Genomic DNA, 24853 nt, shown 5'->3' on the forward strand with positions numbered 1-24853 from the left:
AAATGACATGCTGTGACTTACATTGGTGCAATGCAGTTTATCCAGGCACTGACTCCTGCGGTACATATTGGGCTCCATTCACATTGCACTTTATTACATCCGGATGCAAAGGACAAGGATCTGAATGTTGCATGCATTGATCTCTATGTAGACGAGCGACCACCTGGTTACATCAGATTTTTTTTGCATTCGTTAAACCGATGCAAAAAAAAACGGATGTAAAAAAATGTGGTGTGAATAGATCCTTAAGACGTCCTGCAGGCCTATGTATCAAAGCTCTGTTCAGATTTAATATGAACTTCACAATATTCTGATGTGTACTACCGTTGTATGCCGCTGTATAGGCGTACGCTGGTGCATGTCGCCCAAGAAAACGTATACGTCATGCTATATGTTGTTTGGTTTGTTATGCAGAATACCTCTGCATACTATAAGGTCGACTTGTATATGAGATATATATGAAGTCTGTAGCCCCCTGACAGTGGCCACTTTTTTTTTTTTTCGTGGCCTGTGTCACAAATAAGGGGGCCAATAGGCACATTTTGGCGTAGTCTTCGGAAACCTTCCCCTGGAATTCCTATTGGAATGAAATGTTACTCGTACGGAATCCATTTTGAATAGATCTAAATTTGGCGTTGGCAAACTCTTCGCCACCGTAAGTCACAGCACGTTACGTCTCCACATAGGTAACGGGAGGGTGCCGCAGCGATGAGACTTGTCCCCGCCCGTTCCCAGCACTCCTCCCCCTCTTCACCTTACAATCGATCTTCCTATATATTTTTTTTTTTTTGTTTTGTTAACCATTTCAGCTCTTGTGTTTGACGGGGGAAAAAAAAAAAGAAGAAGCTATTTTATATTTTGTTAAGAAAGTGACATAAAAACCCTGCAAGGCGTCTGCCTTTGTAAAGAAACAAAATAAAAAAATGTTTGTACTTTGTTTTTTAGAAATTTGTTGTCCTGTCTTTATTTCGTGCATGTCGGCTTGCGCTCTGGCGGCGGTCTGGACCGTTTCCCCGTACATTTACGTACCTCTTGATATGCCGTAGTAAATACTTGTACGTTCTTTCTCATAGCTCTGTGCTGTTCCTCTGTTGTTCTTCCTGGAAAAATTGAGAACTGGAGGTTACTTTTCTCGAATGGTTACATCCCCACAGTCCGGATGAAGTTTGACCACATTGACTATGCATGTACTGTATATTTCAGAGGGTAAGCTACCTGCAAGATCGCCATGCCTAACTCGCTGCTTTTGGCGTTGGATGCAATAATGAGTGAATCGAAACCTGCAAAGAGACCGTACTGTTCCGTTCAGGTGAGCGATGTGGACTCTTCACTGAATACTGTGTACATTAACTATAGAGTGCAGGGCTAGGGAACCTTCGGCTTTCCAGCTGCTGTGAAACTACAACTCCCAGCATACTCCATTCATTTCCATGGGAGTTCCAAGAACAGCAGAGCAAGTATGCATGCTGGGAGTTGTAGTTTTGCAACAGCTGGAGAGCCGTACGTTCCCTACCCATGGCTTAATGTTCACTTGAATGTGACTGAGCCATCTGACGACAACATGACGTCACTGACCTGTGACGATGAAGCGATGTGCTGCACATCTAGGGGACCCTGGACCCATACTGACCAGATATTGTCATCTACCGTAGATCAATCCTTAACCCTTAGAAAACCCCTTTAAGAATTCCTCTACAATATAAATTACAGCGACCATGTCTTTCCCAGCACATAATAAATGAGATGTCAGCGGTTTGGCTGCAGGTGCTCCATCGTGTCCCCCAGGGTGTCCTCTGTAATGTCACATTATAAAGGTTAGCTTCCACTTTAATTGACTTGCTATAAAAAGCAGAACGGCAAATGGTGGCCTGTGTACACAGCTGTGATCCGGGGCGCTGCCAGGAGGAGGATGGAGGAAGTGCGGACCTCTCCTATATACAATATAGGATATCCTAACATGAGGGTAATGGTGAACACCGCACTATAGCAGCCTGTGCCAGCAGAACATGTGTACGTCCCCCATAGACGTCTAAGCAGGTAAATTTACCTCGTTGTGTTACATTTACACCTGCGTTTGGCTCCGCTTGGGAATCCTAATCCATTTAAAAAGTGCTTACCCAAGGAAACCTGCAGCTCCCATAGACCGTCATGGGGTTCACTGGATTTCCGCCTGGAAAATACAGAGAGAAGCAAGCACAACATTTCTCTCCATGTTTTTCAAGGGGATTTGGGATGGAGACAGAGTGCTAGTGTGAACCTAGCCTTGGTGTTGGGTGTTTCAGATTGTGAGCCCTACATTTTTCCTATCTAAATCTTTGAAGTATGGGAGGAAATCCATGTAAACACGGGGAGAACATACAAACTCCTTGCAGCTGCTGTCCTTGGCAGGGTTCGAACCCAGGTCTCCAGCGCAGTAAGACTACAGTGCTAACCAATGATCCACAAAAGGCACAACAATTTTGGTTAATATTTGAGTCGGCTGTGTTCATGAGGAGAGCGCTGCCCCGTCCTTCATGGCGGTGATTGACAGGTTGCTATATATACACGTGAATACGCAGCAGCCTGTCCGTCACCTCGAGGAGCCGGTCCCCTTCTGAATGCCGCTGACTCATATGTATGAGCGTGCTGTATTCTGTCATCGCCTGCCGTGTTGTGCTGTGACTGGTTGCTATGGGCAATAAGGTAAATTTTTTGTTTTTTGGTTAACGGGTGCCATGTTGTGTGGGTGGAGTTCCTCTTTAAAACACTCAGGCTCCATAATGACCTAGAGCGTAGTGGAATATGGTAGCGGTGTCTGTAGTAAGAGGGGACGGTATTCAGTTCATCATAAGTGATTATTATTACACGTGATGACATCACGTCATGTATTATACATGATGATGTCACTGCCCATATGATCTCATTACGTTAGGTGCAATATCCGGTTTTCCCAATCATTGATGGCGAGAATTTGTCATTTTTATCTTCCGTTATCCTAGTATGTATATATGCGTGTGTGTGTATATGTATCAACTAACATAGGGTTAAAAAAATAACATATAACGTAGCATCACAGAGACCTGATAAAATCTATAGGGGAGGAATAATCCTATAACTCTTGCATCCGTTACATTTCCCATAAGTGCTATGGCAGTGCAGGGGTTAAGGTTTGTAATGGGACAGGCGAATTTGGAAACCATAGGAATTAATCCCAAACCGGCCCCTTAGGGTAATGGCATTCCACATTACCAGAAAGCCGGAGTGGGGACAGCTGACGCCCGGAGTGGCACTGAGGGTCTGCAGATAAAAGCGGTCGTGTAGTGTCAGATAATGCGGCCGGGCGGCGGTGGGTAGTTATTTATATGCGTCCGATTCATTCGCTATAATGTCCTGAATCATTGTAAAGGTAACAAGTGCCGGATTATATCAGACTTTCTGGGATATCAGGTGCCTAAAAATGACTTCTTTTTGAAAGGGGAGTCTGTCATTGGGGCAGCAACACAGATAGGTCAGGCACACCCGAACGTAACGCCTTTTACCCCATGCCGCGATATTAATTTATTTCACAATATGCAAATGAGCAGTCTGGAACACCAAGGGCTGTTCCATTGCTCCAAATTCCTATGTAGATAAGACTACTCAGGGGACATAGGAAGGAATTATATTGTTAGCTGCCAGAGGGGGAAGGAGACTGATATGTTCAGAGCCTGCATTGTTTAGGTGAAGCATCAAATGGAAGAAAGACCATCCTTAGGACAGCTCATCAATATCAGATTGGTGGGGATTTAATAGATTGAAGGGCTGCAGCATTGCGACCCCTCCACTGCTTGCCCAGCATAGCGCCGTACATTGTATAGTGGCGGTGCTTGGTATTGCAACTATCGCATTCATTGTATGAGACTGAACTTTGGCCTGGCCAATGAATGTCGCATGAGGAAGTGGCACTCACTCCAAACTGCTGATCAGGGGGTTGCGGAGCATTGTTGCCCCACTAATCTGATAGTGACCTATCCTATAGTCTAGGGGTGCACATGTGTTGTTCCATTCATTTCTATGGGACTGACAGTGCCGTACTAGAGCTAGTTATCTCCATCTATTTCATATTTATCTTTTATAGTCCTATGAGGATTTTCTTCTGCCCCGGTCAGATTTGTCTATAGACAAGAAGCGGAGTATTTCTGTGTGTCGGTCACAGCTGGGTTAATAACACCAACAGTTGCCCTAAATTCCATATTAGGGTCACAATTGGTCAGAACTGTCTGTGTCAATGGGTTGTGACCACCTGTGGTCCAGCCTGCAGTGACGTCCAGTGCCTGCTACAGTATATATAGAGGAGCCAACCATCCCAGATTTCCTGGCTGATACCATGAGAGGACCAGGGTTATTCTGCTGCTGCCTTGCGGCCCTCCTCCTATTTGTGGGAGCAGGTAGGCACCCCTACTTTTCCTTCTATAACACCGTGGGACACTTTGCTTAGAACTATTTTTGGACTTGGGTGATTCACATTTCTCTGCTGCGTAGAACTTAGTTTAACTCTTTATACACAAGTAGATGAAACGTCAGGGCGAACGACGGGTCTGCTTATCCAATGCAAAAAATTTTTTATTTAATTTTCGTAGCAGTAGCATGATAGTAATAAATATCGTAAATTTGATATTGAAATTTTTGAAAAAGTTAATGTCATTTATACACCCAAAAATACACGAATGTCATGGAGTCCCAGGCTTATCCTCATGATGTCGCCCATTCTACCTCTCAAGCATTTTTGGGATTTTAAGCATGCTGTTGGTGTTAACTAACCGAGCGTCTTAAGTTCTCGATTCAATATCATAGGGGTCACTGCCTACGGCGGCCCCCGCTTTTGATCCGTCATTTTACTCTGTGACCTTAGAGTGACAAAGTGAATGGGTTAACTAAGTTTTGGTGGATCGGGAAACTGTATTGTTCCAAACCGGACAAAAATCCACTTTTTTGCATTTTGATATCTTATGGATAACGGGTGTGGGGCCGATGTCTTGCACGCAGCTACGTATTATCCGCAATGTGCATTATGACTGTTTGTTACCCAAACGCTTTCAAAAAATTATATTTGTCCCCTCATTTAATTTTTTTGTAACCCTATATGACAAGTTCCCTCTGATATCCGAGGATACCCCTCATATAGATCTAATGCTGGACTTTCCACATTGGGGCCAATATGATTTTTTGGAATTTTTTTTATTTTTGCAATTTTTTGGTTCATTATTTGCAATGGAAGACCTGAAATTTTGGAAACTGTGAACCGCTTCTAAGTGACTCCTATGTAGATGTAACAGGCATCAAGCTGACGAACAGCTGATAGCTGCGGAAACATGAGGTGTCCCTGGGGTACAAAGTGGCAGCTGGTGTTAAGAGAGTGACAGGAGGCATGCGGAGTATAGGGATGACAGGCCGGGGGGGAAGGGGAAGAGAATATGGGAAGTTACTTAACTTTCTGGTACAAGAAAGGTTAACAGTGAAGTATTATGTCAGCGCGCTGCGTTCATTGCATCAATGGTTAAGGGTAGCTCTCTAGTTTTGGCGGTTAGCTGGTGCTGTAGAGGTCAATTTTTACAGAATCGGGTCAACGTGATGGATCATTTTTGTGTATTTTGGAATTTTATTGCTTTGGCACTGCCCAGAGATTTCTATTGCTGGAAATCTGACTCATGTCTAAGAACACTTCCATTCAAGTCAATGATAGTGTGTTGAGCTATGTTGTGTCAGATTTAGACTAGGTTTACAAATTCTGCTTCAAAATCTGCTGTAAATTCCATCCAGTCTCCCAGGGGCTGATTCAATCACAGAATCAAGAGGTGAGGTTCAGGCTGATTAACCCCATTATGTCTGGGGCCTATCCCCGAGCAAATCCATAATGGAAAGCTCAAAGCTTTAGGTTTCCGCTGCAGTATCCACAGGGCTGGAATTTGGGGAGGACTCTGAACAGAAGACCACCTCAAATTCCATCATGTGACCCAGAAATCTCTAAGTAGTGCCAAAGGGTTGTAAAGTCCTAGAAATGAATTAGAGTCCATGATCCCGGACTCCAGTGATGTCATCTATGAGATATCAGAAGACCATTGTGTCTCGAGTTCTGCTTTAACGTTAATGCAATATGAGTGAGATGACGTATTATCCCAGTTGGTCCGAAATCGCCATATGCAATGTCTCCAGACGTCATCATCTACCAACAACATGGAGCCTGTCCTGTGAAATAAGTTCTTTCATGGTACATGTAGACCATGGTGGGATGGCAGGGGGTTGTCAGCACTGAGCTACTGCGTGATATCATGTGGTCGCTTGTCCTGGCAGCTCCAGCAGCTGACATACTGTACATATCTCTGATGCAACTTATGTGACATATTACTGCAGCTTGTACTCCGCGGTACCATCACAATCACCAGCTCTGGAGTGACAGGATAGTGATGGGCCGAGACGAAATAGTTGTCCTAGCAGGGCAAACGGCAAAGAGATCCTTTAAGGGCATGTCCACACAGGACTGATACCCTGCAGAAAATCCAAAGTTTAGTCCGCAGCAGTTTTTGTAGGCCCATTGAAGTATTGTATAGCCATTTTGCATTTACAGATAGCCATGCCTGTAACGTTATCACATTGGGGGTTGTAGTGCCCTAAGTCTAGAGTTTATCGGAATTACTTTATGATCATGTCCGTCCAGGGGTCAGGTCATGTTGGGAGTTGTAGTGTACTAGGTATATAGAGTATATCAGAGGTATATCCAATATGGATGTGTCCTGCACAGTGTAAAATATGGCGGAGGTCAAGTGCACGCACAAAAAAATCAATTGTAATCCAATGGTTTTTCACAGTATATCAGGCAGGTGGGGGTGGCGGCACTGGGGACCACACAATGGCTGAGCAGCCCACATAGAGATACACCTGGGCCATTCCGTGTCATGCACACAACCAAACATGTCCCATCCAGCCGTCTAAAACCAGAACAGATCCCTATTGAACTCAATGCAGCATGGAAGAAACTTAGATGTCATCCAAGTGCTTTCCGTTAAAAAATCCCAAACCCCCTCGGCCTGCGTATACGGTCACGTCCGTGAGGCCTAAGTCTCTATTCACATGTAGGTTGTTAATGGTAATATGACTCGGCAGCGTCAATTAGTTTCGGTAGGAACCTTCATAGCAGATTTTTTAAGTGGTCCGTTTTAACAAGCCGTCAAAAAATTGGACATCTCCTATTTTTGCCCATTTTCATGTCCATGAGAGTTAGTGAACTCTGATGGTCCACAGATGCAAATTGGTTGTCTCAATGTAACTGCATAATGTTATGTCCAGGGGTTGAACCCCCGCCCCACCTATCCTTCCCCATCTCTGCAGCCGCACAATGTAGTTTGGGTCCCGTAGAATTTGGAGATTTGCCACATATATCAATTTAGTACTATGTTCTTCAGAAGGCCTCTACCCTGGCCATCGCCGGCTTACGAGACCACCATGTGTTCATCCAATTTACAATCCGATCGTGTGAAATGTTTGTGGAGTTAGTTACAGAAAGGTATAAAGTGTTTGGTGCCGACTGTCTCTAGTGTTCTTGGGATTCCCTGTTGGGCTGTAAGAGCCTTGACTGTCCAAATCATCTTGAATGTCCAGAAGCCTGCCAAAAACATTAAGTGTATGGGGGCGGCAGAAACTTTAAATAGAAACCTTAAAGAGAAATTTACACAGTCCATTATAAAGTCTTACTCTGCATTTTCTAAGGATTTTGAAGAACACTGTAGAGCGCCCCCTATGGAACATCTTCATTGTATTTTTAGATCATTCCACGAAGGGCAGTATGGCTCATGAGGATTGGAGACGAATCCAAAAGTCGTCCAATGGATCCCATTGACTTGTGAAAGGGTCTGTTTGGACTAGGTCAAATTTAGGAATATCACTGCCTGCGCAGAATGAAATTACCAATGTGAATATGGCTATAAAGGAGAGATTCATGGCCATGATTCTCCTTTGTTGCCATAGTTCTTGTCAATACACATCCATATCCATGTATACAAAAACAACATGGAATCAAGAACCGAACTATTACGTTAGGTTCACACTAGCGTTGCCTAATCTTTGCTCTGGTCCGTTAGAGGATCAGAACAACGGGTAAACGGGCCGCATGGGGAGTTCGACGGACCCCATTGACTATAACTGACAAAACGGAAACCAGCGAATGAAAAGTCTTCCGAATTTAACTCTACTGATTTTCAGGCGGACACTGCGATGGAGACCCCGTCACACATGTGAACATCGCTTTAACTGTAGGCTGTATTGAAGAGCAAGCTATACTAATAATGATAGTACCCAGGACTACGCACTATATGGCATCGCCTAGTGGCACCATCATGAGACAAATCCAAAGGTCATCCATTGGACTCCATTGACCTTTAAAGGGTTGTGTGTGGGTTACGTTATGGTCAGGGATACATCAACACGGCTCACACTGAATGAAGCTCCAAATGTGTGAACATAGCCTAAAGGGAGAGAGTAATGGTCATGATGATGCTCCATTGTTCGCCTCGATATTCTTAAAGGGCTTTTCCATCTTTATGCCATGTCCAAAATAACATAATCTGATTCTCCGGTATTGGGAGGCCATACTGGTAATGGTAGGACCACCAAGTTACCCACTATATGGCCATCCCTAGTAGATCAGGTTTCAATACTACCAGACATAGCTAGTTCTAGATAAAACCATTTTCATACCGGTAGTAGCCGTCTGGTTAGATGTTAAGCGTTGAATGACATTCCTAGACTACCGTGGCACAATTCTTTTGTGTTGGGTACTAAACATAGCAGCCGTCCGAAAACAACATCTTGAGTCGTCGTGAGCTGCCCGGACAGGTGTATCTTATACAGCCTCATAAAATGGACACCACTAATGTGGATCTCCCTTTACAACCAGGGCATTCCCAAGGGAAATGCCATCTCCATGAGCCAAAGTGGTCAGAGACCAAATCTAGTCTCTGACTATCCTCCATCTTTGGGACTGTTCTTGTGTCTTCACGATATTATACAGTTATTACACTGAGCCCTTAAATTTGGTTTCATTGACCATGTAAAACTCTAGTTGGGTTTCGATGGTCTGGTGCCATAAGATATACAACAAGAGGGGGTTCTAGATTTGGCTCCGTCCCGACCTATGGAAATGGATTGAGAATGATTCTGAACAAAGCACAGGGGAAGCCTGCAATGTTTCAATGGCTTCCCTCACGAGTAGGCTTGACTATACCCTTGCTCGCCCTTGGGTAAATTTAGGATGCTATCCGTTCCCCCAGGCTCAATGTGCGTAGCTAATGATTCTAGTCAGCATGCTAAGTATGGAAACACTGTCGTAACTGGACACCAACTGGCTCAGAACTGCCAGATCCCTATTCTCTGTTTCTAGCGTCTCTTCTGCCCTATACTGTCCCTGCATGGTAAACTTGTCTTTACCCCCCCTCCTCCCATGGCTCTGTCAAACTTGCCCGCAGCTGCTCGGCCCTTACTCTGTCACACAGCACAGTTGCAGACGGTCGCTCTATCCTTTTAAGGTTATATTTCACTCCCAGGACTGTCTCCGTCAGCTGGGAACCAACTGGGGCTTATTCCGGAGATGTTGAGCTTTTTTGTGGACCATTGTGCTTAAAGGGACACCATACCTAAAGTCCATGCTGTCGACATTTACCAAGCTTTTTAGTGCGTCTATTGCTCCCTGTTATCAGTCATTTCAGGCTAGGCAGAGGCCTACTGTAGTCACCTTCAATGGAACTTGTAGTGTGAAGAAACCCCTGCCACCACGATCACTAGTTTTTCACGTATGACGTAACTTTCTAGTCTCCCTCGGTGGTGTCCAAATGGGAATATAGTGATGCGCTGGTAAATATAGACATCACATCTAGGAAGACCAGTTATTTTATCCTAAGATAGATACTGTACTCTAGATGGAGGACCCAATTCAATGAAATAGTGTAATACTTCTGTTGCCCTGTGGGAGTGCTGCAGGGAAATTGAGCAGATACTGACAGGTCCCTCTTCACACATTATAGCTAATCGCCAAGACCCCGGCAGTTATCAGCTTATTGTCTTGGTTTCCATTGAACTAAAAATGGACGGTCTTAAGTGGAGAACCCCTTTATGGTCTCTGAAACATGAATATATAATATCTTACAGGAACGCGCACATGTACCGCCATATTCGGTAGTTATTGGGACAATCTAAAAGGGATTCTTCAAGGTATCGGAATAGGACTTATTCAATGGTAAATGTACTAATAGAGTCCATATGGCCACGTAGGGCCTCAGCGGAGATCTCAGGACCTGTACTGTATAGATGTGTGCGGGTACTGAATATTGTCCATGGAGGAAACAAAACTGACCGGGGTGGATTTTGGATGTGGATGATTGATGGTCAGTATGAATGACCTGACCTCACATCTACTCACTACTACTTCTACTGCAATCTGGCCAGGGATAGTGGGGTTATAAGAGGTCCCTCCCTATCACATGGCACTGTTTTGGCAAGGCAGCCAAGAAGTGAGATTTCGTCATATTGATGACACGACGTATCTGGGATTTGGGTCAAAGAACCCGTGACATAACGGCTGATAATCTCAAGATGATTGCTTAGAAGTCCTTTTCGGTTTCTAGATTATTTTTTAGCCTTAATGTTGCATTGCATGTATAGACTAATGTGTACATGTACGTAATAGCCATTATTTCTTTACCCCTGCTATAAGGTGTGAACAGCGCTCATCTATCTAGGATGGCCCAATGATGTTCAGTATGCCATTGTTCTGGATGTCCAGTGTATGTTCTAGAATACTGAGACTTGAGTTACCCTTTAGGTTACTTTTAGATACTCTTTTAGGTTCATTTTTATGGTGGAAGGGTGAAAGGTTAAGCAGTTGTAGGCTATGAGACTCTGGTACATATTCCGACAGAAATCCAAAACTTAAAAAAACTCCTGCTAGGCCGGCTATATTATTCGGCTAGTATGTTATAAGATCTGGAAACAGACAAGTAGAATGGATAGAAAAACACAGGTGTGAACGTAGCATAAGAAATAATCTATCCTTACTTTTGAGCTATAGGAATGGCGCTCCTACACGAACCTCAATCTTCGATTAATCTTTGTCTTTTAATCTTTAATCCATTGCATTGCATCCATTGAAACACTGAGCTTTAGTCCTTGTTCTAGAGCTCAAGGATTGTTCTAGAATCCAAATATGAATGTTGGATTGTTCTAGACCCCAAGTATTGATGTCCCATGACAATAGAATTCTTAGTATCAGAGGTCTATGAACCTCAGCCCTCAATGTTTAATTGTTCTAGAGCTCAAGCGTTTATGTCCCTTTGTTCTAGAAGCTAAGTATCGGTTACTTACATTGTTCTGGATCCAAATTTTCAGCGTTCCATCGCAACAGGAACCTTAATCTACTAATCTTGAGCTTCAGGCCTTGGTTTTTGAATGTTGTAGACCCCAAGTATCAGTATTCCTTTGAAATGTTTTCTTAATCTAGAACTTTAGACCTTTGCCTTTTTAATGTCCAAGTTTCAGTGTTCTATTGTTGTAGGGCCCTTTGTAGTAATGTTCTATTCATTCAGAACTCTAGGACGATTGTCCTACCGACTCTAAGCGATAGTGGTCTATTGTCTTGGGATCCCCAGCGTTGATCCTGTATTGTGCAAGGACCTCAAACATCAATGTTCTATCGTTCCAGAAACACAAACATCTACGGACAATTGTTCTAAACCTTGAGGTCAGTTTGACGCTGCTTTAGATGTCGACGTTCACTTGCTCTAACACAACACATTTTTGCAAGGATCCTATATCCATCTTCATCCCATGAAGCAAATCCGTCATACCGAAAATAATGAGCTCACATATTCTATCACCACATAAAACGCCATAGGACCAAGCTTGGGTGCCATTCTCTAGATTATCCTTCTGATATCAGGTTGTATGTACTTTGTGTCTGGGCCACTATTGTCTGTGACTTCGCACACACTGCGGGATGGGGTTACACGGACGCTGCGGGCGTGGGGGAATCTCCTTTCTGAATATCAGCATCTGTTTAATAACAGCGATTATGAAACCCGATAGGAGGAATATCCCTCAGAAATGACAGCAGATCACGGCCCGGCATTTCTTGGACTTGTTCAAGAAAGGGAATTCCCTTGTGTCTGGAGATGGTTCTTGTAATCATCGACGGGTAAGTCGGGGAAACCCGGTGGACACATCTTTATTACACTCTCAAAATAAACAGGCTCCAGTGTTTTTTTCTGTTTTCTAGCAGCGCGGTTGATGAACATTCTTCTTTGCAGATGTTATGAGTTGGAACAGCCCGACAGAGCACCAAAGGATCCTCCGATGGAGCCGGGTCTATATGACAGAGCTCCCTATGTTCCATGGGGCAGCACGGTGGCTTGGTGTTCTATGTTCTCCCTCTGTTTGCATTGGTTTCCTTTGGGTACTCCAATTTCCAGGAAGAACATATAAACTTCTTGCAGATGTCACCCTTGGTTGGATTCAAACCCAGGACTCATGTAGATTCTATATGAATTGGTGTATAGTGGCACATCTGCAATGTTATATCATTGTATGTGACTCGAGTGGCTCCTGGTTGTCTGACTGTGTATTATGACTTCCTATTCTTTGAGGTCATCCAAAAGTGGAAATCTATGTTGGGCCGTTCTCTAGTCAGTATTCGGCCTATTGCTGAGCAAGGGCTGCAGTGAATTCAAGCACCCAAGGTAACCCAACTCCTCTGTGGTCTCACCCACTGTCAGTAGGCCCTCGCTCCAGATACCATGTCCCCAATCTGTCTTGTCTAAAACTAGGATGAGATATTTTAAAATGGAGCTGTCATCATGTCCGAGATTATGGCGCCAAGTTTTACCACCCAGGACACAGGCGTTTATCTCCCACTCTCAGCTCCTGAAATTTCCCCAATGTGGGACTATTAAAGGATTATCTTATCTTATCTTCATTTAATAACAATGCAGTTCTGGGGTCTTGCTACCTAGTGGCAGATATGATCAACCAGAGCTGGGCCCTATTCACCCCATGGCCTCCCTATGGTAATATATATATATATACAGTATACATATATATGACAATGTGCGGCACAAGTGACTAACACTAATAAAAATGACCAGAAGAGGGCGCCTCCTTACAGAACAAGGCGCACATTACAAGATGTAGGGTGCGATTAGTGTGAAAATTACACAAAGTCACGTATACCAAAACATATAACAATAATTGTGCAATGGCCCAAAACCCAATATTTGTTAGTACATCACAATCATTGCTTTGGTAAGTAGGTAAATATGACATTGTGAATCTCATTGGACAGACCTTACTATTATCAAGGCATATATAGAGGTCTGACGGTTCTATAATCAGTTATTCAGGCACAGCGCCAAATCAATGTGTGGCAGTGCCAGGTATTGCAACCCAGGCTTTGTTCATGTCAAGCTAGGCTAATGCACTGGGGGTATACTGTACATCAAAAGTATTCTGCAAGGTATAGCTCTGGGACATGTCCCAAATGTATACGGCATTGTGTGCACCATTGTCAATAAGGCCCATAAGCTATGTCTGGCCATTATGGAGAGACCAGGGCTATAAACAATACATTACTACCATTACAGTTGTGGGGTCTGGTACAGATTTTGCATCAGGGCCCAGTAACTTGGTGTTACACCTCTGCAGGTTACCCTGGCCCTCCTTTCTTGTAGTTTGTCCTTCATTGCCTCCTCTGCCAGGCCCGGTGTTAGGGCCCGGGCTGCCAATACATCACCGATACCTGACGCGTGACCAATGAGGTCAGTGATTGTCCGCGGTGCTCACGTGAGCCTCAGCACTTTTGGCTGGGTTAAAGTCGATTGAAACAAGCGCTCCACATGTTCCTAATTTTTATTATGTGTCTAGTACCAATCACACTGTGTTCACATTTGCACCCGTGTCCATTGTTGAGGACCAAAACAATGGACAAGCCAAATGGCGTTCGATGGCCCCCATTGACTATAATGGGATCCATCCAGTGTCCGGTTTTTTTAAACTGACACTGCCGGACAAAAAATTCAGGCCTGATGCGCTTGTTTCATCTGGGACTTTTGGCGATCGCTGCGATGGAGACTCCAATGCAGATGTGAGGCCGACCTAAGTCTCCTGAGAGGAGAGTTCAGTGTCCATGAATACAAAGAACATAGAGCTTGTTTCAATAAACTTTATTAGCAATAAGTGGACAACGCCTTTAAGTAGATGGAACAACTAGGGTGGTGCTGCTTATTACTTTAGAGCAATGGTGACGCACTTGTTGCTCCAAAGAAATAATTTTCATATTGATAAAAATGGTGGTATCTGCCCAACAGAGACACAGGGAAAATCACTGTTTCATTCAGGTGACAGTAACCTATCTATCTGCAGGGCTGGGGTGATATGCTGGTTCCGGTGACAGTAACCTATCTATCTGCAGGACTGGGGTGATATGCTGGTTCTGGTGACAGTAACCTATCTATCTGCAGGGCTGGGGTGATATGCTGGTTCTGGTGACAGTAACCTATCTATCTGCAGGGCTGGGGTGATATACTGGGTCTGGTGACAGTAACCTATCTATCTGCAGGACTGGGGTGATATGCTGGTTCTGGTGACACTAACCTATCTATCTGCAGGGATGGGGTGATATGCTGGGTCTGGTGACAGTAACCTATCTATCTGCAGGGCTGGGGTGATATGCTGGGGTCTGGTGACAGTAACCTATCTATCTGCAGGGCTGGGGTGATATGCTGGGGTCTGGTGACAGTAACCTATCTATCTGCAGGGCTGGGGTGATATGCTGGTACTGGTGACAGTAACCTATCTATCTGCAGGGCTGGGGTGATATGCTGGTTCTGGTGACAGTAACCTATCTATCTGCAGGGCTGGGGTGATATGCTGGTTCTGGTGACAGTAACCTATCTATCTGCAGGACTGGGGTGATATGCTGGTTCTGGTGACAGTAACCTATCTATCTGCAGGGCTGGAGTGATATGCTGGATCTGGTGACACTAACCTATCTATCTGCAGAGCTGGGGTGATATACTGGTTCTAGTGACAGTAACCTATCTATCTGCAGGACTGGGGTGATATGCTGGTTCTGGTGACACTAACCTATCTATCTGCAGGGCTGGGGTGATATGCTGGTTCCGGTGACAGTAACCTATCTATCTGCAGGACTGGGGTGATATGCTGGTTCTGGTGACAGTAACCTATCTATCTGCAGGGCTGGGGTGATATGCTGGTTCTGGTGACAGTAACCTATCTATCTGCAGGGCTGGGGTGATATACTGGGTCTGGTGACAGTAACCTATCTATCTGCAGGACTGGGGTGATATGCTGGTTCTGGTGACACTAACCTATCTATCTGCAGGGATGGGGTGATATGCTGGGTCTGGTGACAGTAACCTATCTATCTGCAGGGCTGGGGTGATATGCTGGGGTCTGGTAACAGTAACCTATCTATCTGCAGGGCTGGGGTGATATGCTGGGGTCTGGTGACAGTAACCTATCTATCTGCAGGGCTGGGGTGATATGCTGGTACTGGTGACAGTAACCTATCTATCTGCAGGGCTGGGGTGATATGCTGGTTCTGGTGACAGTAACCTATCTATCTGCAGGGCTGGGGTGATATGCTGGTTCTGGTGACAGTAACCTATCTATCTGCAGGACTGGGGTGATATGCTGGTTCTGGTGACAGTAACCTATCTATCTGCAGGGCTGGAGTGATATGCTGGATCTGGTGACACTAACCTATCTATCTGCAGAGCTGGGGTGATATACTGGTTCTAGTGACAGTAACCTATCTATCTGCAGGACTGGGGTGATATGCTGGTTCTGGTGACACTAACCTATCTATCTGCAGGGCTGGGGTGATATGCTGGTTCTGGTGACACTAACCTATCTATCTGTAGGGCTGGGGTGATATGCTGGTTCTGGTGACACTAACCTATCTATCTGCAGGGCTGGGGTGATATGCTGGTTCTGGTGACAGTAACCTATCTATCTGCAGGGCTGGGTGATATGCTGGTTCTGGTGACAGTAACCTATCTATCTGCAGGGCTGGGGTGATATGCTGGGTCTGGTGACAGTAACCTATCTATCTGCAGGACTGGGGTGATATGCTGGTTCTGGTGACAGTAACCTATCTATCTGCAGGGCTGGAGTGATATGCTGGATCTGGTGACACTAACCTATCTATCTGCAGAGCTGGGGTGATATACTGGTTCTAGTGACAGTAACCTATCTATCTGCAGGACTGGGGTGATATGCTGGTTCTGGTGACACTAACCTATCTATCTGCAGGGCTGGGGTGATATGCTGGTTCTGGTGACACTAACCTATCTATCTGTAGGGCTGGGGTGATATGCTGGTTCTGGTGACACTAACCTATCTATCTGCAGGGCTGGGGTGATATGCTGGTTCTGGTGACAGTAACCTATCTATCTGCAGGGCTGGGTGATATGCTGGTTCTGGTGACAGTAACCTATCTATCTGCAGGACTGGGTGATATGCTGGTTCTGGTGACAGTAACCTATCTATCTGCAGGGCTGGGTGATATGCTGGTTCTGGTGACAGTAACCTATCTATCTGCAGGGCTGGGGTGATATGCTGGTTCTGGTTACACTAACCTATCTATCTGCAGGGCTGGGGTGATATGCTGGTTCTGGTGACAGTAACCTATCTATCTGCAGGGCTGGGGTGATATGCTGGTTCTGGTGACAGTAACCTATCTGCAGGGCTGGGGTCATAAACTGTGTTCTGGTGGCAATAACCTATCTATCTGCAGGACTGGGGTCATATACTGTGTTCTGGTGGCAATAACCTATCTATCTGCAGGACTGGGGTCATATACTTTGTTCTAGTGGCAATAACCTATCTATCTGTGCCACTGGGCTGATTTTCTGGGTTCTGGTGACATTCCCTTTAATAGGAAGCATATAGGATGGAATAGGAAGTGGACAGATGGAGATAAGACTGACATACTGTACGGTGAGATTTTTACATTGCTGTAACCTCTGTGTTATTTCTGCCACTTATATAAGTGTTAAAGTGTCTTTGTAACCCACCCCAAATATACCGAATATCCAGGCAGCATCTGCGAAAAGAACCACCTGACACTGACGGGGGTGGCTAAGTATTTAAATGTACATGACCCGGTGTCATTTTTAGGTTTGTGTCACAGGAGTCGCAGCCGCTACTGTATATAATTGTGCAAGCTGTTAGAGATATTAGCAGGATGTGCAGCGTCCCTATGTGGGCTCATTCAGGATGTCAATCTCACAAGGGCAATTTGTGGAGAAGCGCTGGGACAATTATATCCATCTGCCCGTGCCCTTTTCCCTCCAGTTGGCTGAGTATGTGAGATATGTCACTTACGCTGCGTCAGCTTCATCCTAAGAGACATACTTTTCCCACAACCCTCTCGGGCCCGGAGGCCAAGTATCAATGACACAAGAGGGATCCGACTGGTGGCCGGAGCTTTAGTGACCATATCATGGGGATTATCTTGTTGGGTTCTATGTGCCTTATCAGCAGTACAGTTAACCCCTTGGCTCTAAATGGCGGTTACACACTACGTACACTTGTCATAGGATCTTCTCAAACATTGTCCGTGTCGTTGTTGTACTGTCCCGTCCCTTCTTCATATCAAGTATTTGAGATTCCATGGGTATTAGAAGAAATTCTGCTTGTTCTTGGACTTCTCTAGATCTTTAGATCTTCCACTCTTCCACTGAAACCACCCACCGGTACTTGACCCGTTTCAATAGTTGTCCATGGCCATTCTCTTGATGGTTTGGTCTCATAGGTTGGTATACGCAAGATCAAACTCAACACAGCCACAGCCAAACCAGCAACCCATGGGCCATTAGATTGATGTCATCAAGGAGGACCTAATGTTCCACCTACGCCATATTGTTTGTATGTCTAATGTCTATGAGCAGCCTCAAGCCAACCATACAGCGACATGATCCTTGGACATGGGTGGCATGGGAACACTAAGGTCCAACAGGTTGTAAAGGCTTGACTTTATAGCATAATATTGTGCCTGAATATAGCGACTCTGGACTTTTGGAGAGCTCAGATATCCTCTACATGACCTTCTTCATGACCTAAATGTGGTATATGGCCAGAGTGAGAGAAGGTGCAAGTGATAGCATATTGATAGGATATACTATCTATCACCTTATCAATGTAGGCTCTGACCTCTGGAGTCCCACCACACCTGACTGTGCTGAAGGCCCTTCACGTGGTTCCTTGTTGGCAGTGGTGGACTAGCTGCAGTTCTCGGCCCAGCCAGGCGGTGGTGCTGTACAAGTAAGCAAAGAAGGGTTTGCAGAACTGAATTACCACTACAGGGTCAGTGTTTAGACCCTCAATGCTCATAATGGGATGTTATATCCTAGTGCTATACTGTCACCTTATAAGTGGGAATACCCCTTTAACTGTATGTATGTACAGATGAGCCCCAAATGGTAATGCTGAGGTGAGTATAGATCAGAATTAGGTTCTATGATAATATCAGTTTTATCCAGTATAATCACAAGTGGACTGGAAAGATCCAAATGTTACTTTCACATAGATGGATATTGATGTATTTAGCTAGAATTATAGAGTAGATAGATATTTAGAAATGTAGATGGATAGATAGATAGATAGATAGATAGATAGATAGATAGATAGACAGGAGATAGATAGATAGATAGATAGATAGACAGGAGATAGATAGATAGATAGATAGATAGATAGATAGATAGATAGATAGGAGATAGATAGATAGATAGATAGATAGATAGATAGGAGATAGATAAATAGATAGATAGATAGGAGATAGATAGGAGATAGATAAATAGATAGATAGATAGGAGATAGATAGATAGATAGATAGATAGATAGATAGATAGATAGATAGGAGATAGATAGATAGGAGATAGATAGATAGGAGATAGATAGACAGACAGACAGACAGACAGACAGACAGACAGACAGACAGACAGACAGACAGATAGATAGATAGATAGATAGATAGATAGATAGATAGATAGACATGGACTCTAAATTTAGTGCCCTTTGAACACTATAGGTTATGAAGGCCAGTAGAAACATTGTGACATCAATGATAGAGACAATAATGAGAGGTCGGGAACTCATCTGAAATAGCTGCATAGATTAATCTCACTGCTGTCCCCACGGAAATTCCTGGCACCTCGCACATTGCACACGGGGCACACTCTCGACAACGTAGCACATTGCAGATGTATTTTTACTTCAGCAAAGGGCAGATACCTCTATGATGGATTCCCAGTGCTGTGTCTAACTATAGTGAATTGATGCTGACATGTCGGCAAGAATCACATCATTGATGAAAACGAAATCTGCAAATAATTAAAAAATGAACATTAAAAATACATAAATAATAATAAATAGAGATAATAGTTCAGAGATAATAGAGTATATAGCTAATGGTGTATAGAGATAATAGTGCACAGAAATAATAGGGTATATAGCTAATAGTGTATAGAGATAATAGTGTACATGTTCTCCATAGGTGCCAGCCATACATGGGCCTGGTATTGGGAGATATAGAGTGAGGGTATACACCATTAAGAAGCCCACTTACACCTTTGATCATGGCCGGTTTCTCTCTGTCCATGGAAGGCGGCCATTATTTCCGTTCTCCATATGGTGAATGATTTATAGACAAGTAACGTAATTGGGATTATCTGTACTAGTAAAAAATGAGCTCACGATACGTGACCTTCAGGGACATAATATGCACTTTGTTCTTTGTTCCCGTGTGTTTTGGCCACTTCTCCAATTTCTGTACACATGGATGAATAATGTTGGCATTCTCTGACTGTAAAAGAAGATGGATTCAGGGCAGAGGTGTGTGATAGTAGAAGTCACAGCAATATAATGCAAGGTTCTCACTAACATACGGGGACTCTGTCCTCCATTATAGTCTATGGGGTCTGTGGGTTTTCACAAGTAACCGCTTTATAAGTGGATGGGGTTTACGTTTATCGGGTCCCCAAGAAAAAGATAACCCCTTTATATACTCAGGAGCAACAATGTATCTGTAGGGAAATCTGGAACCCCAAGTGATTTAGATGACAAGGGATTACAAAGCTAATTAACCTCTTACACGCCACTTTCCAGCTATTCTAATTGTATTGCTGTGCTCCTCCTGAACCCAGTGTTGCGATGACACTGACTGATCGTCTTCTGTTTAGAATTTCAAGTCTCTTCTGATGTCCCTGAGGACGCTGGAACCTTTGCCGATGGACAGACAGGTGCAGTGGACACCAACTTGGATGACAAGTCTCTATATGCCGATCAAATCCTAACAGAGAATCTGATATTCTCCATCGAAGGCCTTGAGCCAGAAACCCATGAGGTAAAGCAACAAGATTGTGGACCAGCACCTAGCGAGAGACAAGAAAAGCAAAATGTTACTCCAGGTGCATCGCTCTGCGATCCTGCGGAAGATGTGGCAGCAGAAAACTTTCCTGGAACAGCAGAAGAGCTGTCACTGGATGTCAAGGAAGAGACCAAAGATGATGTAACTGAAGACGGCATACCAGTAGTAGAGGAAGAACAAAAAGTATTAGATGATGAAACTAGCATACAGGAGGGCGAAGAGGAACATGAGACAGCAGAAGAACCCAAGTCAGATGCTGAAACTAACACAGATGGGGGTGAGTCTTCAGAAGAGGAAGAAGAATCTGAAGAACCAGAAATAGTGACTGAGAATGATGTAAACTTGGGTGAATCTTCTGAAGAAGAGCACAATGAAGATGAAGAATCAGAAGCGGAGGCTGAGACTGAGCCGGATGATAACAATGGTGGTGAGTCTTCAGCAGAAGAAGAAGAATCTGAAAGGTCAGAAGTGGGTGATGAGACTAATGCACTTGAATCTTCTGAAGACGAGCAAGATGATGATGAAGAACCAATAGAAGATGTCGAAGAATCGGAAACGAATGCTGAAACTAATGTTCATGAGAATGAATCTTCTGAAGACAACCAGGAAGATGATGAAGAACCAGAAGCAGATGCTGAGACTGGTGCACATGGGGGTGAATCTTCTGAAGAAGACCAGGAAGATGATGAAGAACCAGAAGCAGATGCTGAGACTGGTGCACATAGGGGTGAATCTTCTGAAGAAGACCAGGAAGATGATGAAGAACCAGAAGCAGATGCTGAGACTGGTGCACATGGGGGTGAATCTTCTGAAGAAGACCAGGAAGATGATGGAGAACCAGAAGCAGATGCTGAGACTGGTGCACATGGGGGTGAATCTTCTGAAGAAGACCAGGAAGATGATGGAGAACCAGAAGCTGAGATTGATTCAAAGGAGGGTGACTTCTCTAAAGAAGATCCCGCTGAACAATCTAATGCCAAAACAGATGCAGATGTTGATGATTCTTCTACAGAAGACCAGGACAAGGCTAAAGAAACAGACATAGATACTGAAATAAATGTAAATGTAGGCTTGTCTTCAGAAGAAGAGCAAGAAGGAGCAGAGGAATTAGAACTAGATGCTCACAGTGTTCTAAAAACAGGAGAAACATCTGAAGAAGAACACAAAGATTCACATGTTGATGGAAACAAAGAGAATATATCAGAAGAGACAGAAGGAGAAACATCAGTTCCAGAGAGTACAGAATCCCAAAGTGTAGAGGACTTGGAAGCTTCTTCTGGGAAAGATGACAACTCACCTTTAAAACCAATTAGTGAGGATCAGGTATCTGCTGGAAGGGAGATCAACGAAGGGAAAAGATCTCTCAAAGAACGCTCAGCAAAGTCAACATCTAAACAATCCCAGAGACAACTTCCTAAGTCAAGGCCAAGGAGACTAAAAGGTAGACTTTCCAATAATGTTAATGGACCGTCACGCGCAGATTACATTTCACAATGATATGGCTCCCACTTTTTTGCTTTAAGACATGAATGGGTTAATAGAGATTTTTTTTGCTTTTACTTTGAGATGTTTAGTTAAATTCAATAAATGTCCTATAACCTATGTCATGGCATTACAACTTTCTAAGTATGTTGTTACCCTTGAATACACTACTTGACTCTGCTAGAGCAAGGACCGGGTTACCTTGTATGGACACAGTCCAAGGAGCGACTCTCCAAGGTCAACCTTTGACTCGACACTGGTTTTGAGCATTATTTAGGATTTATTTCCCCACCAATCTATGGGCAGATCTTCTTGAATGTCTTGCTTGGCTTTCTGTTGATCTCATGGACCCTTGTGGGACAGGACCTCTATTGGTCCAACCCTGAGTGGTTTATGTTATGTTGTACTGAATATACAAAGTAGTGACTACAGTAAAGCTGTCGTCAATAGGATTGTTACTTGTCCACGTAGCCAAGAATTAGAGGAAGACCCTTGTAGAGGTGCGTTTCCTGCAAGAGCTGGGAATATGTTAGGTCATGGAAGTGGCTGCATCCATACATATCCATTTAGGTTATTTTGTAGTGTTCTTCCTATATACCTCTTATATATGTATCCAGCTGATGATCTACGTGTACTCTATATGTGGCTTGTATGACTGTTACATAACTACAACTCTTAGCAGTCTTGAACCTGTGGTGGGTAACTGGCCTTGGTAGATGTTATAATTTTGCACCAACTGGAGAGTCACGTGGTATATTCTGCATGATAATACTGTATATGCTGCTTTCTTCTATATATGCATGGCTAAGACTCCATGGCTTCCTAGAGTCATTCCATGTTTGAGGCACCAGACTATCTCTATATGTCTTATGGGTATGCATTACTACCCGTCTGCTTCCACACACATAAGCGTATCTTGATACATGCTGGTCTGTAGGATAAAACGACTGCTTGATAGTTACGTTATAGAATATTCCTCCTTATAAAATGACGTCCTATTGACAATTCATCCCTTTCTTACAGATGATGTGGAAGATGTGGACGAATTCCCCAGGAGGGACAGGAGCCACATAGACAGCACCTTGAAACTCGCAGAAGAGAAGCCTGCAGATGATTATACAGGTAGCAACATATAATATAGTATCGATGGTAGACCTGCCTATCAAGCCCTCCCGAAAACATTAAAACATGGAAATCCCATGGTACCAATAAAAAGTGCAAAGCAATAAGGGTTGAGCCAGTTCCATCTTACAGTGCCTCAAAAATGGATAAAAATCAGCCAAAAGTATCCAAGAATGTACCAATGAAACGTGCAGCTCTCCCTGCAAAAAAGAACGAACTCACTGGCAAAATAAATTTATTTAAAGGAATCCTCTCACTCAGATGAATTTTTTGTCCCTAACATGTCGGAATAGCATTGAGAAAGGCTATTCGTCTCCTACCTTTAGAAGTCTTCTCTGCGGTGCTGTTCTGTAGAAATACCGGTTTTCACCGGTATGCAAATGAGTTCTCTCACAGCACTGGGGGCGGGCCCCAGCGCTCAAACAGCACTGGGGGTGTCCCCAATGTTGCAAGAGAACTCTCCTGCGCCACCTCCATCTTCTCCTAGAACAGCCTCTTCCTGTGTCTTCTTCCGGCGCAGACGGTGAAACTTGTAGGCCTCGGGCAGAGCCCACTGCGCATGCCCACAAGTCCGCTTACTTACTGTGTAAGCGGCCATTTTTCTTGTGGCCTGTGGGCATGCGCCGAGGCCTACAAGTTTCACCGCCTGTGCTGGAAGAAGACACAGGAAGAGGACGTTCCTGAAGATAGAGGCGGCACTGGAGAGCTCTCTCGCAGCTTTGGGGACGTCCCCAGTGCTGTTTGAGCACTGGGGCCCGCCCCCAGTACTGCGAGAGAACTCATTTGCATACCGGTGAAAACTGGGATTTCTACGGAACAGCAGCGCGGAGAAGACAACGAAAGGTAGGACGAATAGCCATTCTTAAGGTTATTCCGACGTGTTAGGGACAAAAAATTCCATCTGACTGATAGGATCCCTTTAATATTAAATATATAAAATTTAATTTATTTAATTTATTTAGTTTTATTTTAAAAAAAAAAAAAAAAAAAAAAAAGGATTGTCTACAATTAAAATCTTTTTTTTTTGGTCGCCTCACCTCCAAAACAAATTTAAAAAAAAAAATAATCAAAAGGTATGTGCACCCCCCCATAATGGTGCCATTGAAAAGCTTAGCTAGTCTCGCAAAAAACAAGCCCTTGCTCTAGTGCTACAAAAACTGAAAAAAGACACGATGCAAAAACAAATTATATTTTTTTCAAAACAAGCGTTTTTGTTGTACAAAATCAGCAAAACATTCAGCATAATCCTACTGACTCGCAGAATAAAGGTAAAATGGTATCTATGCCATGCGGTGAATGGTGCAAAATGAAAATCAAACAATGCCAGAATTGGTGACTTTTTTCACTCCACCCCAGGAAGAAAGAGTTAATAAAATTTAGTCACTAAGATATCGTCACTCCAAAAAGTTGTCATCAAAAAATAGAATCCGACTCACAAAAAACAAGGCCTCAAACCATTACAATGACAGAAAAATGAACAAATTTACAAACAATAAAATTTGGGAGACCTGGAGGTGAAAACTGGCTTTAAGGTGATATGGAGTAGAGACACCATTCCAAATTTTGTTAACGGGGCTCATTTTTGGTGTATATAGGTGACCCAACGCAAACACCAAAAATGAACACCATTTGGTATCAGGCCTTTCTATTTACCGCAGATCAGAAGGGCGAAGTGTTTCCATAACCCTTGACTTATTTCCCACCCCCTTAGTTGCCAACAATGTAGTCTTCCTAGAGGTTCTCACCCCTTACCCAAGGCAATGGGGCCGACCAGGGCTTCTTTCCAAGGGTCCCGCCAGGACA

At 43.9% G+C, this 24853-nt stretch overlaps 1 protein-coding gene across 2 annotated transcripts in view; it reads left to right on the plus strand.

Annotated features, from left to right (window-relative positions):
* Nucleotides 1-4345: 4345 nt before the first annotated feature.
* Nucleotides 4346-24853, plus strand: part of SRL (sarcalumenin) — a 31176-nt gene continuing 10668 nt past the window's right edge. For both annotated transcript variants that reach the window (XM_075285063.1, XM_075285064.1), the window contains exons 1-3: nucleotides 4346-4406; nucleotides 20259-21887; nucleotides 22952-23050. In XM_075285063.1, the coding sequence (XP_075141164.1) occupies nucleotides 4346-4406; nucleotides 20259-21887; nucleotides 22952-23050 (1789 nt within the window). The remainder of the gene's footprint in view (nucleotides 4407-20258; nucleotides 21888-22951; nucleotides 23051-24853) is intronic.

This window comes from Leptodactylus fuscus, chromosome 8, assembly GCF_031893055.1.
Source record: "Leptodactylus fuscus isolate aLepFus1 chromosome 8, aLepFus1.hap2, whole genome shotgun sequence".
Lineage (NCBI taxonomy): Eukaryota > Metazoa > Chordata > Amphibia > Anura > Leptodactylidae > Leptodactylus > Leptodactylus fuscus.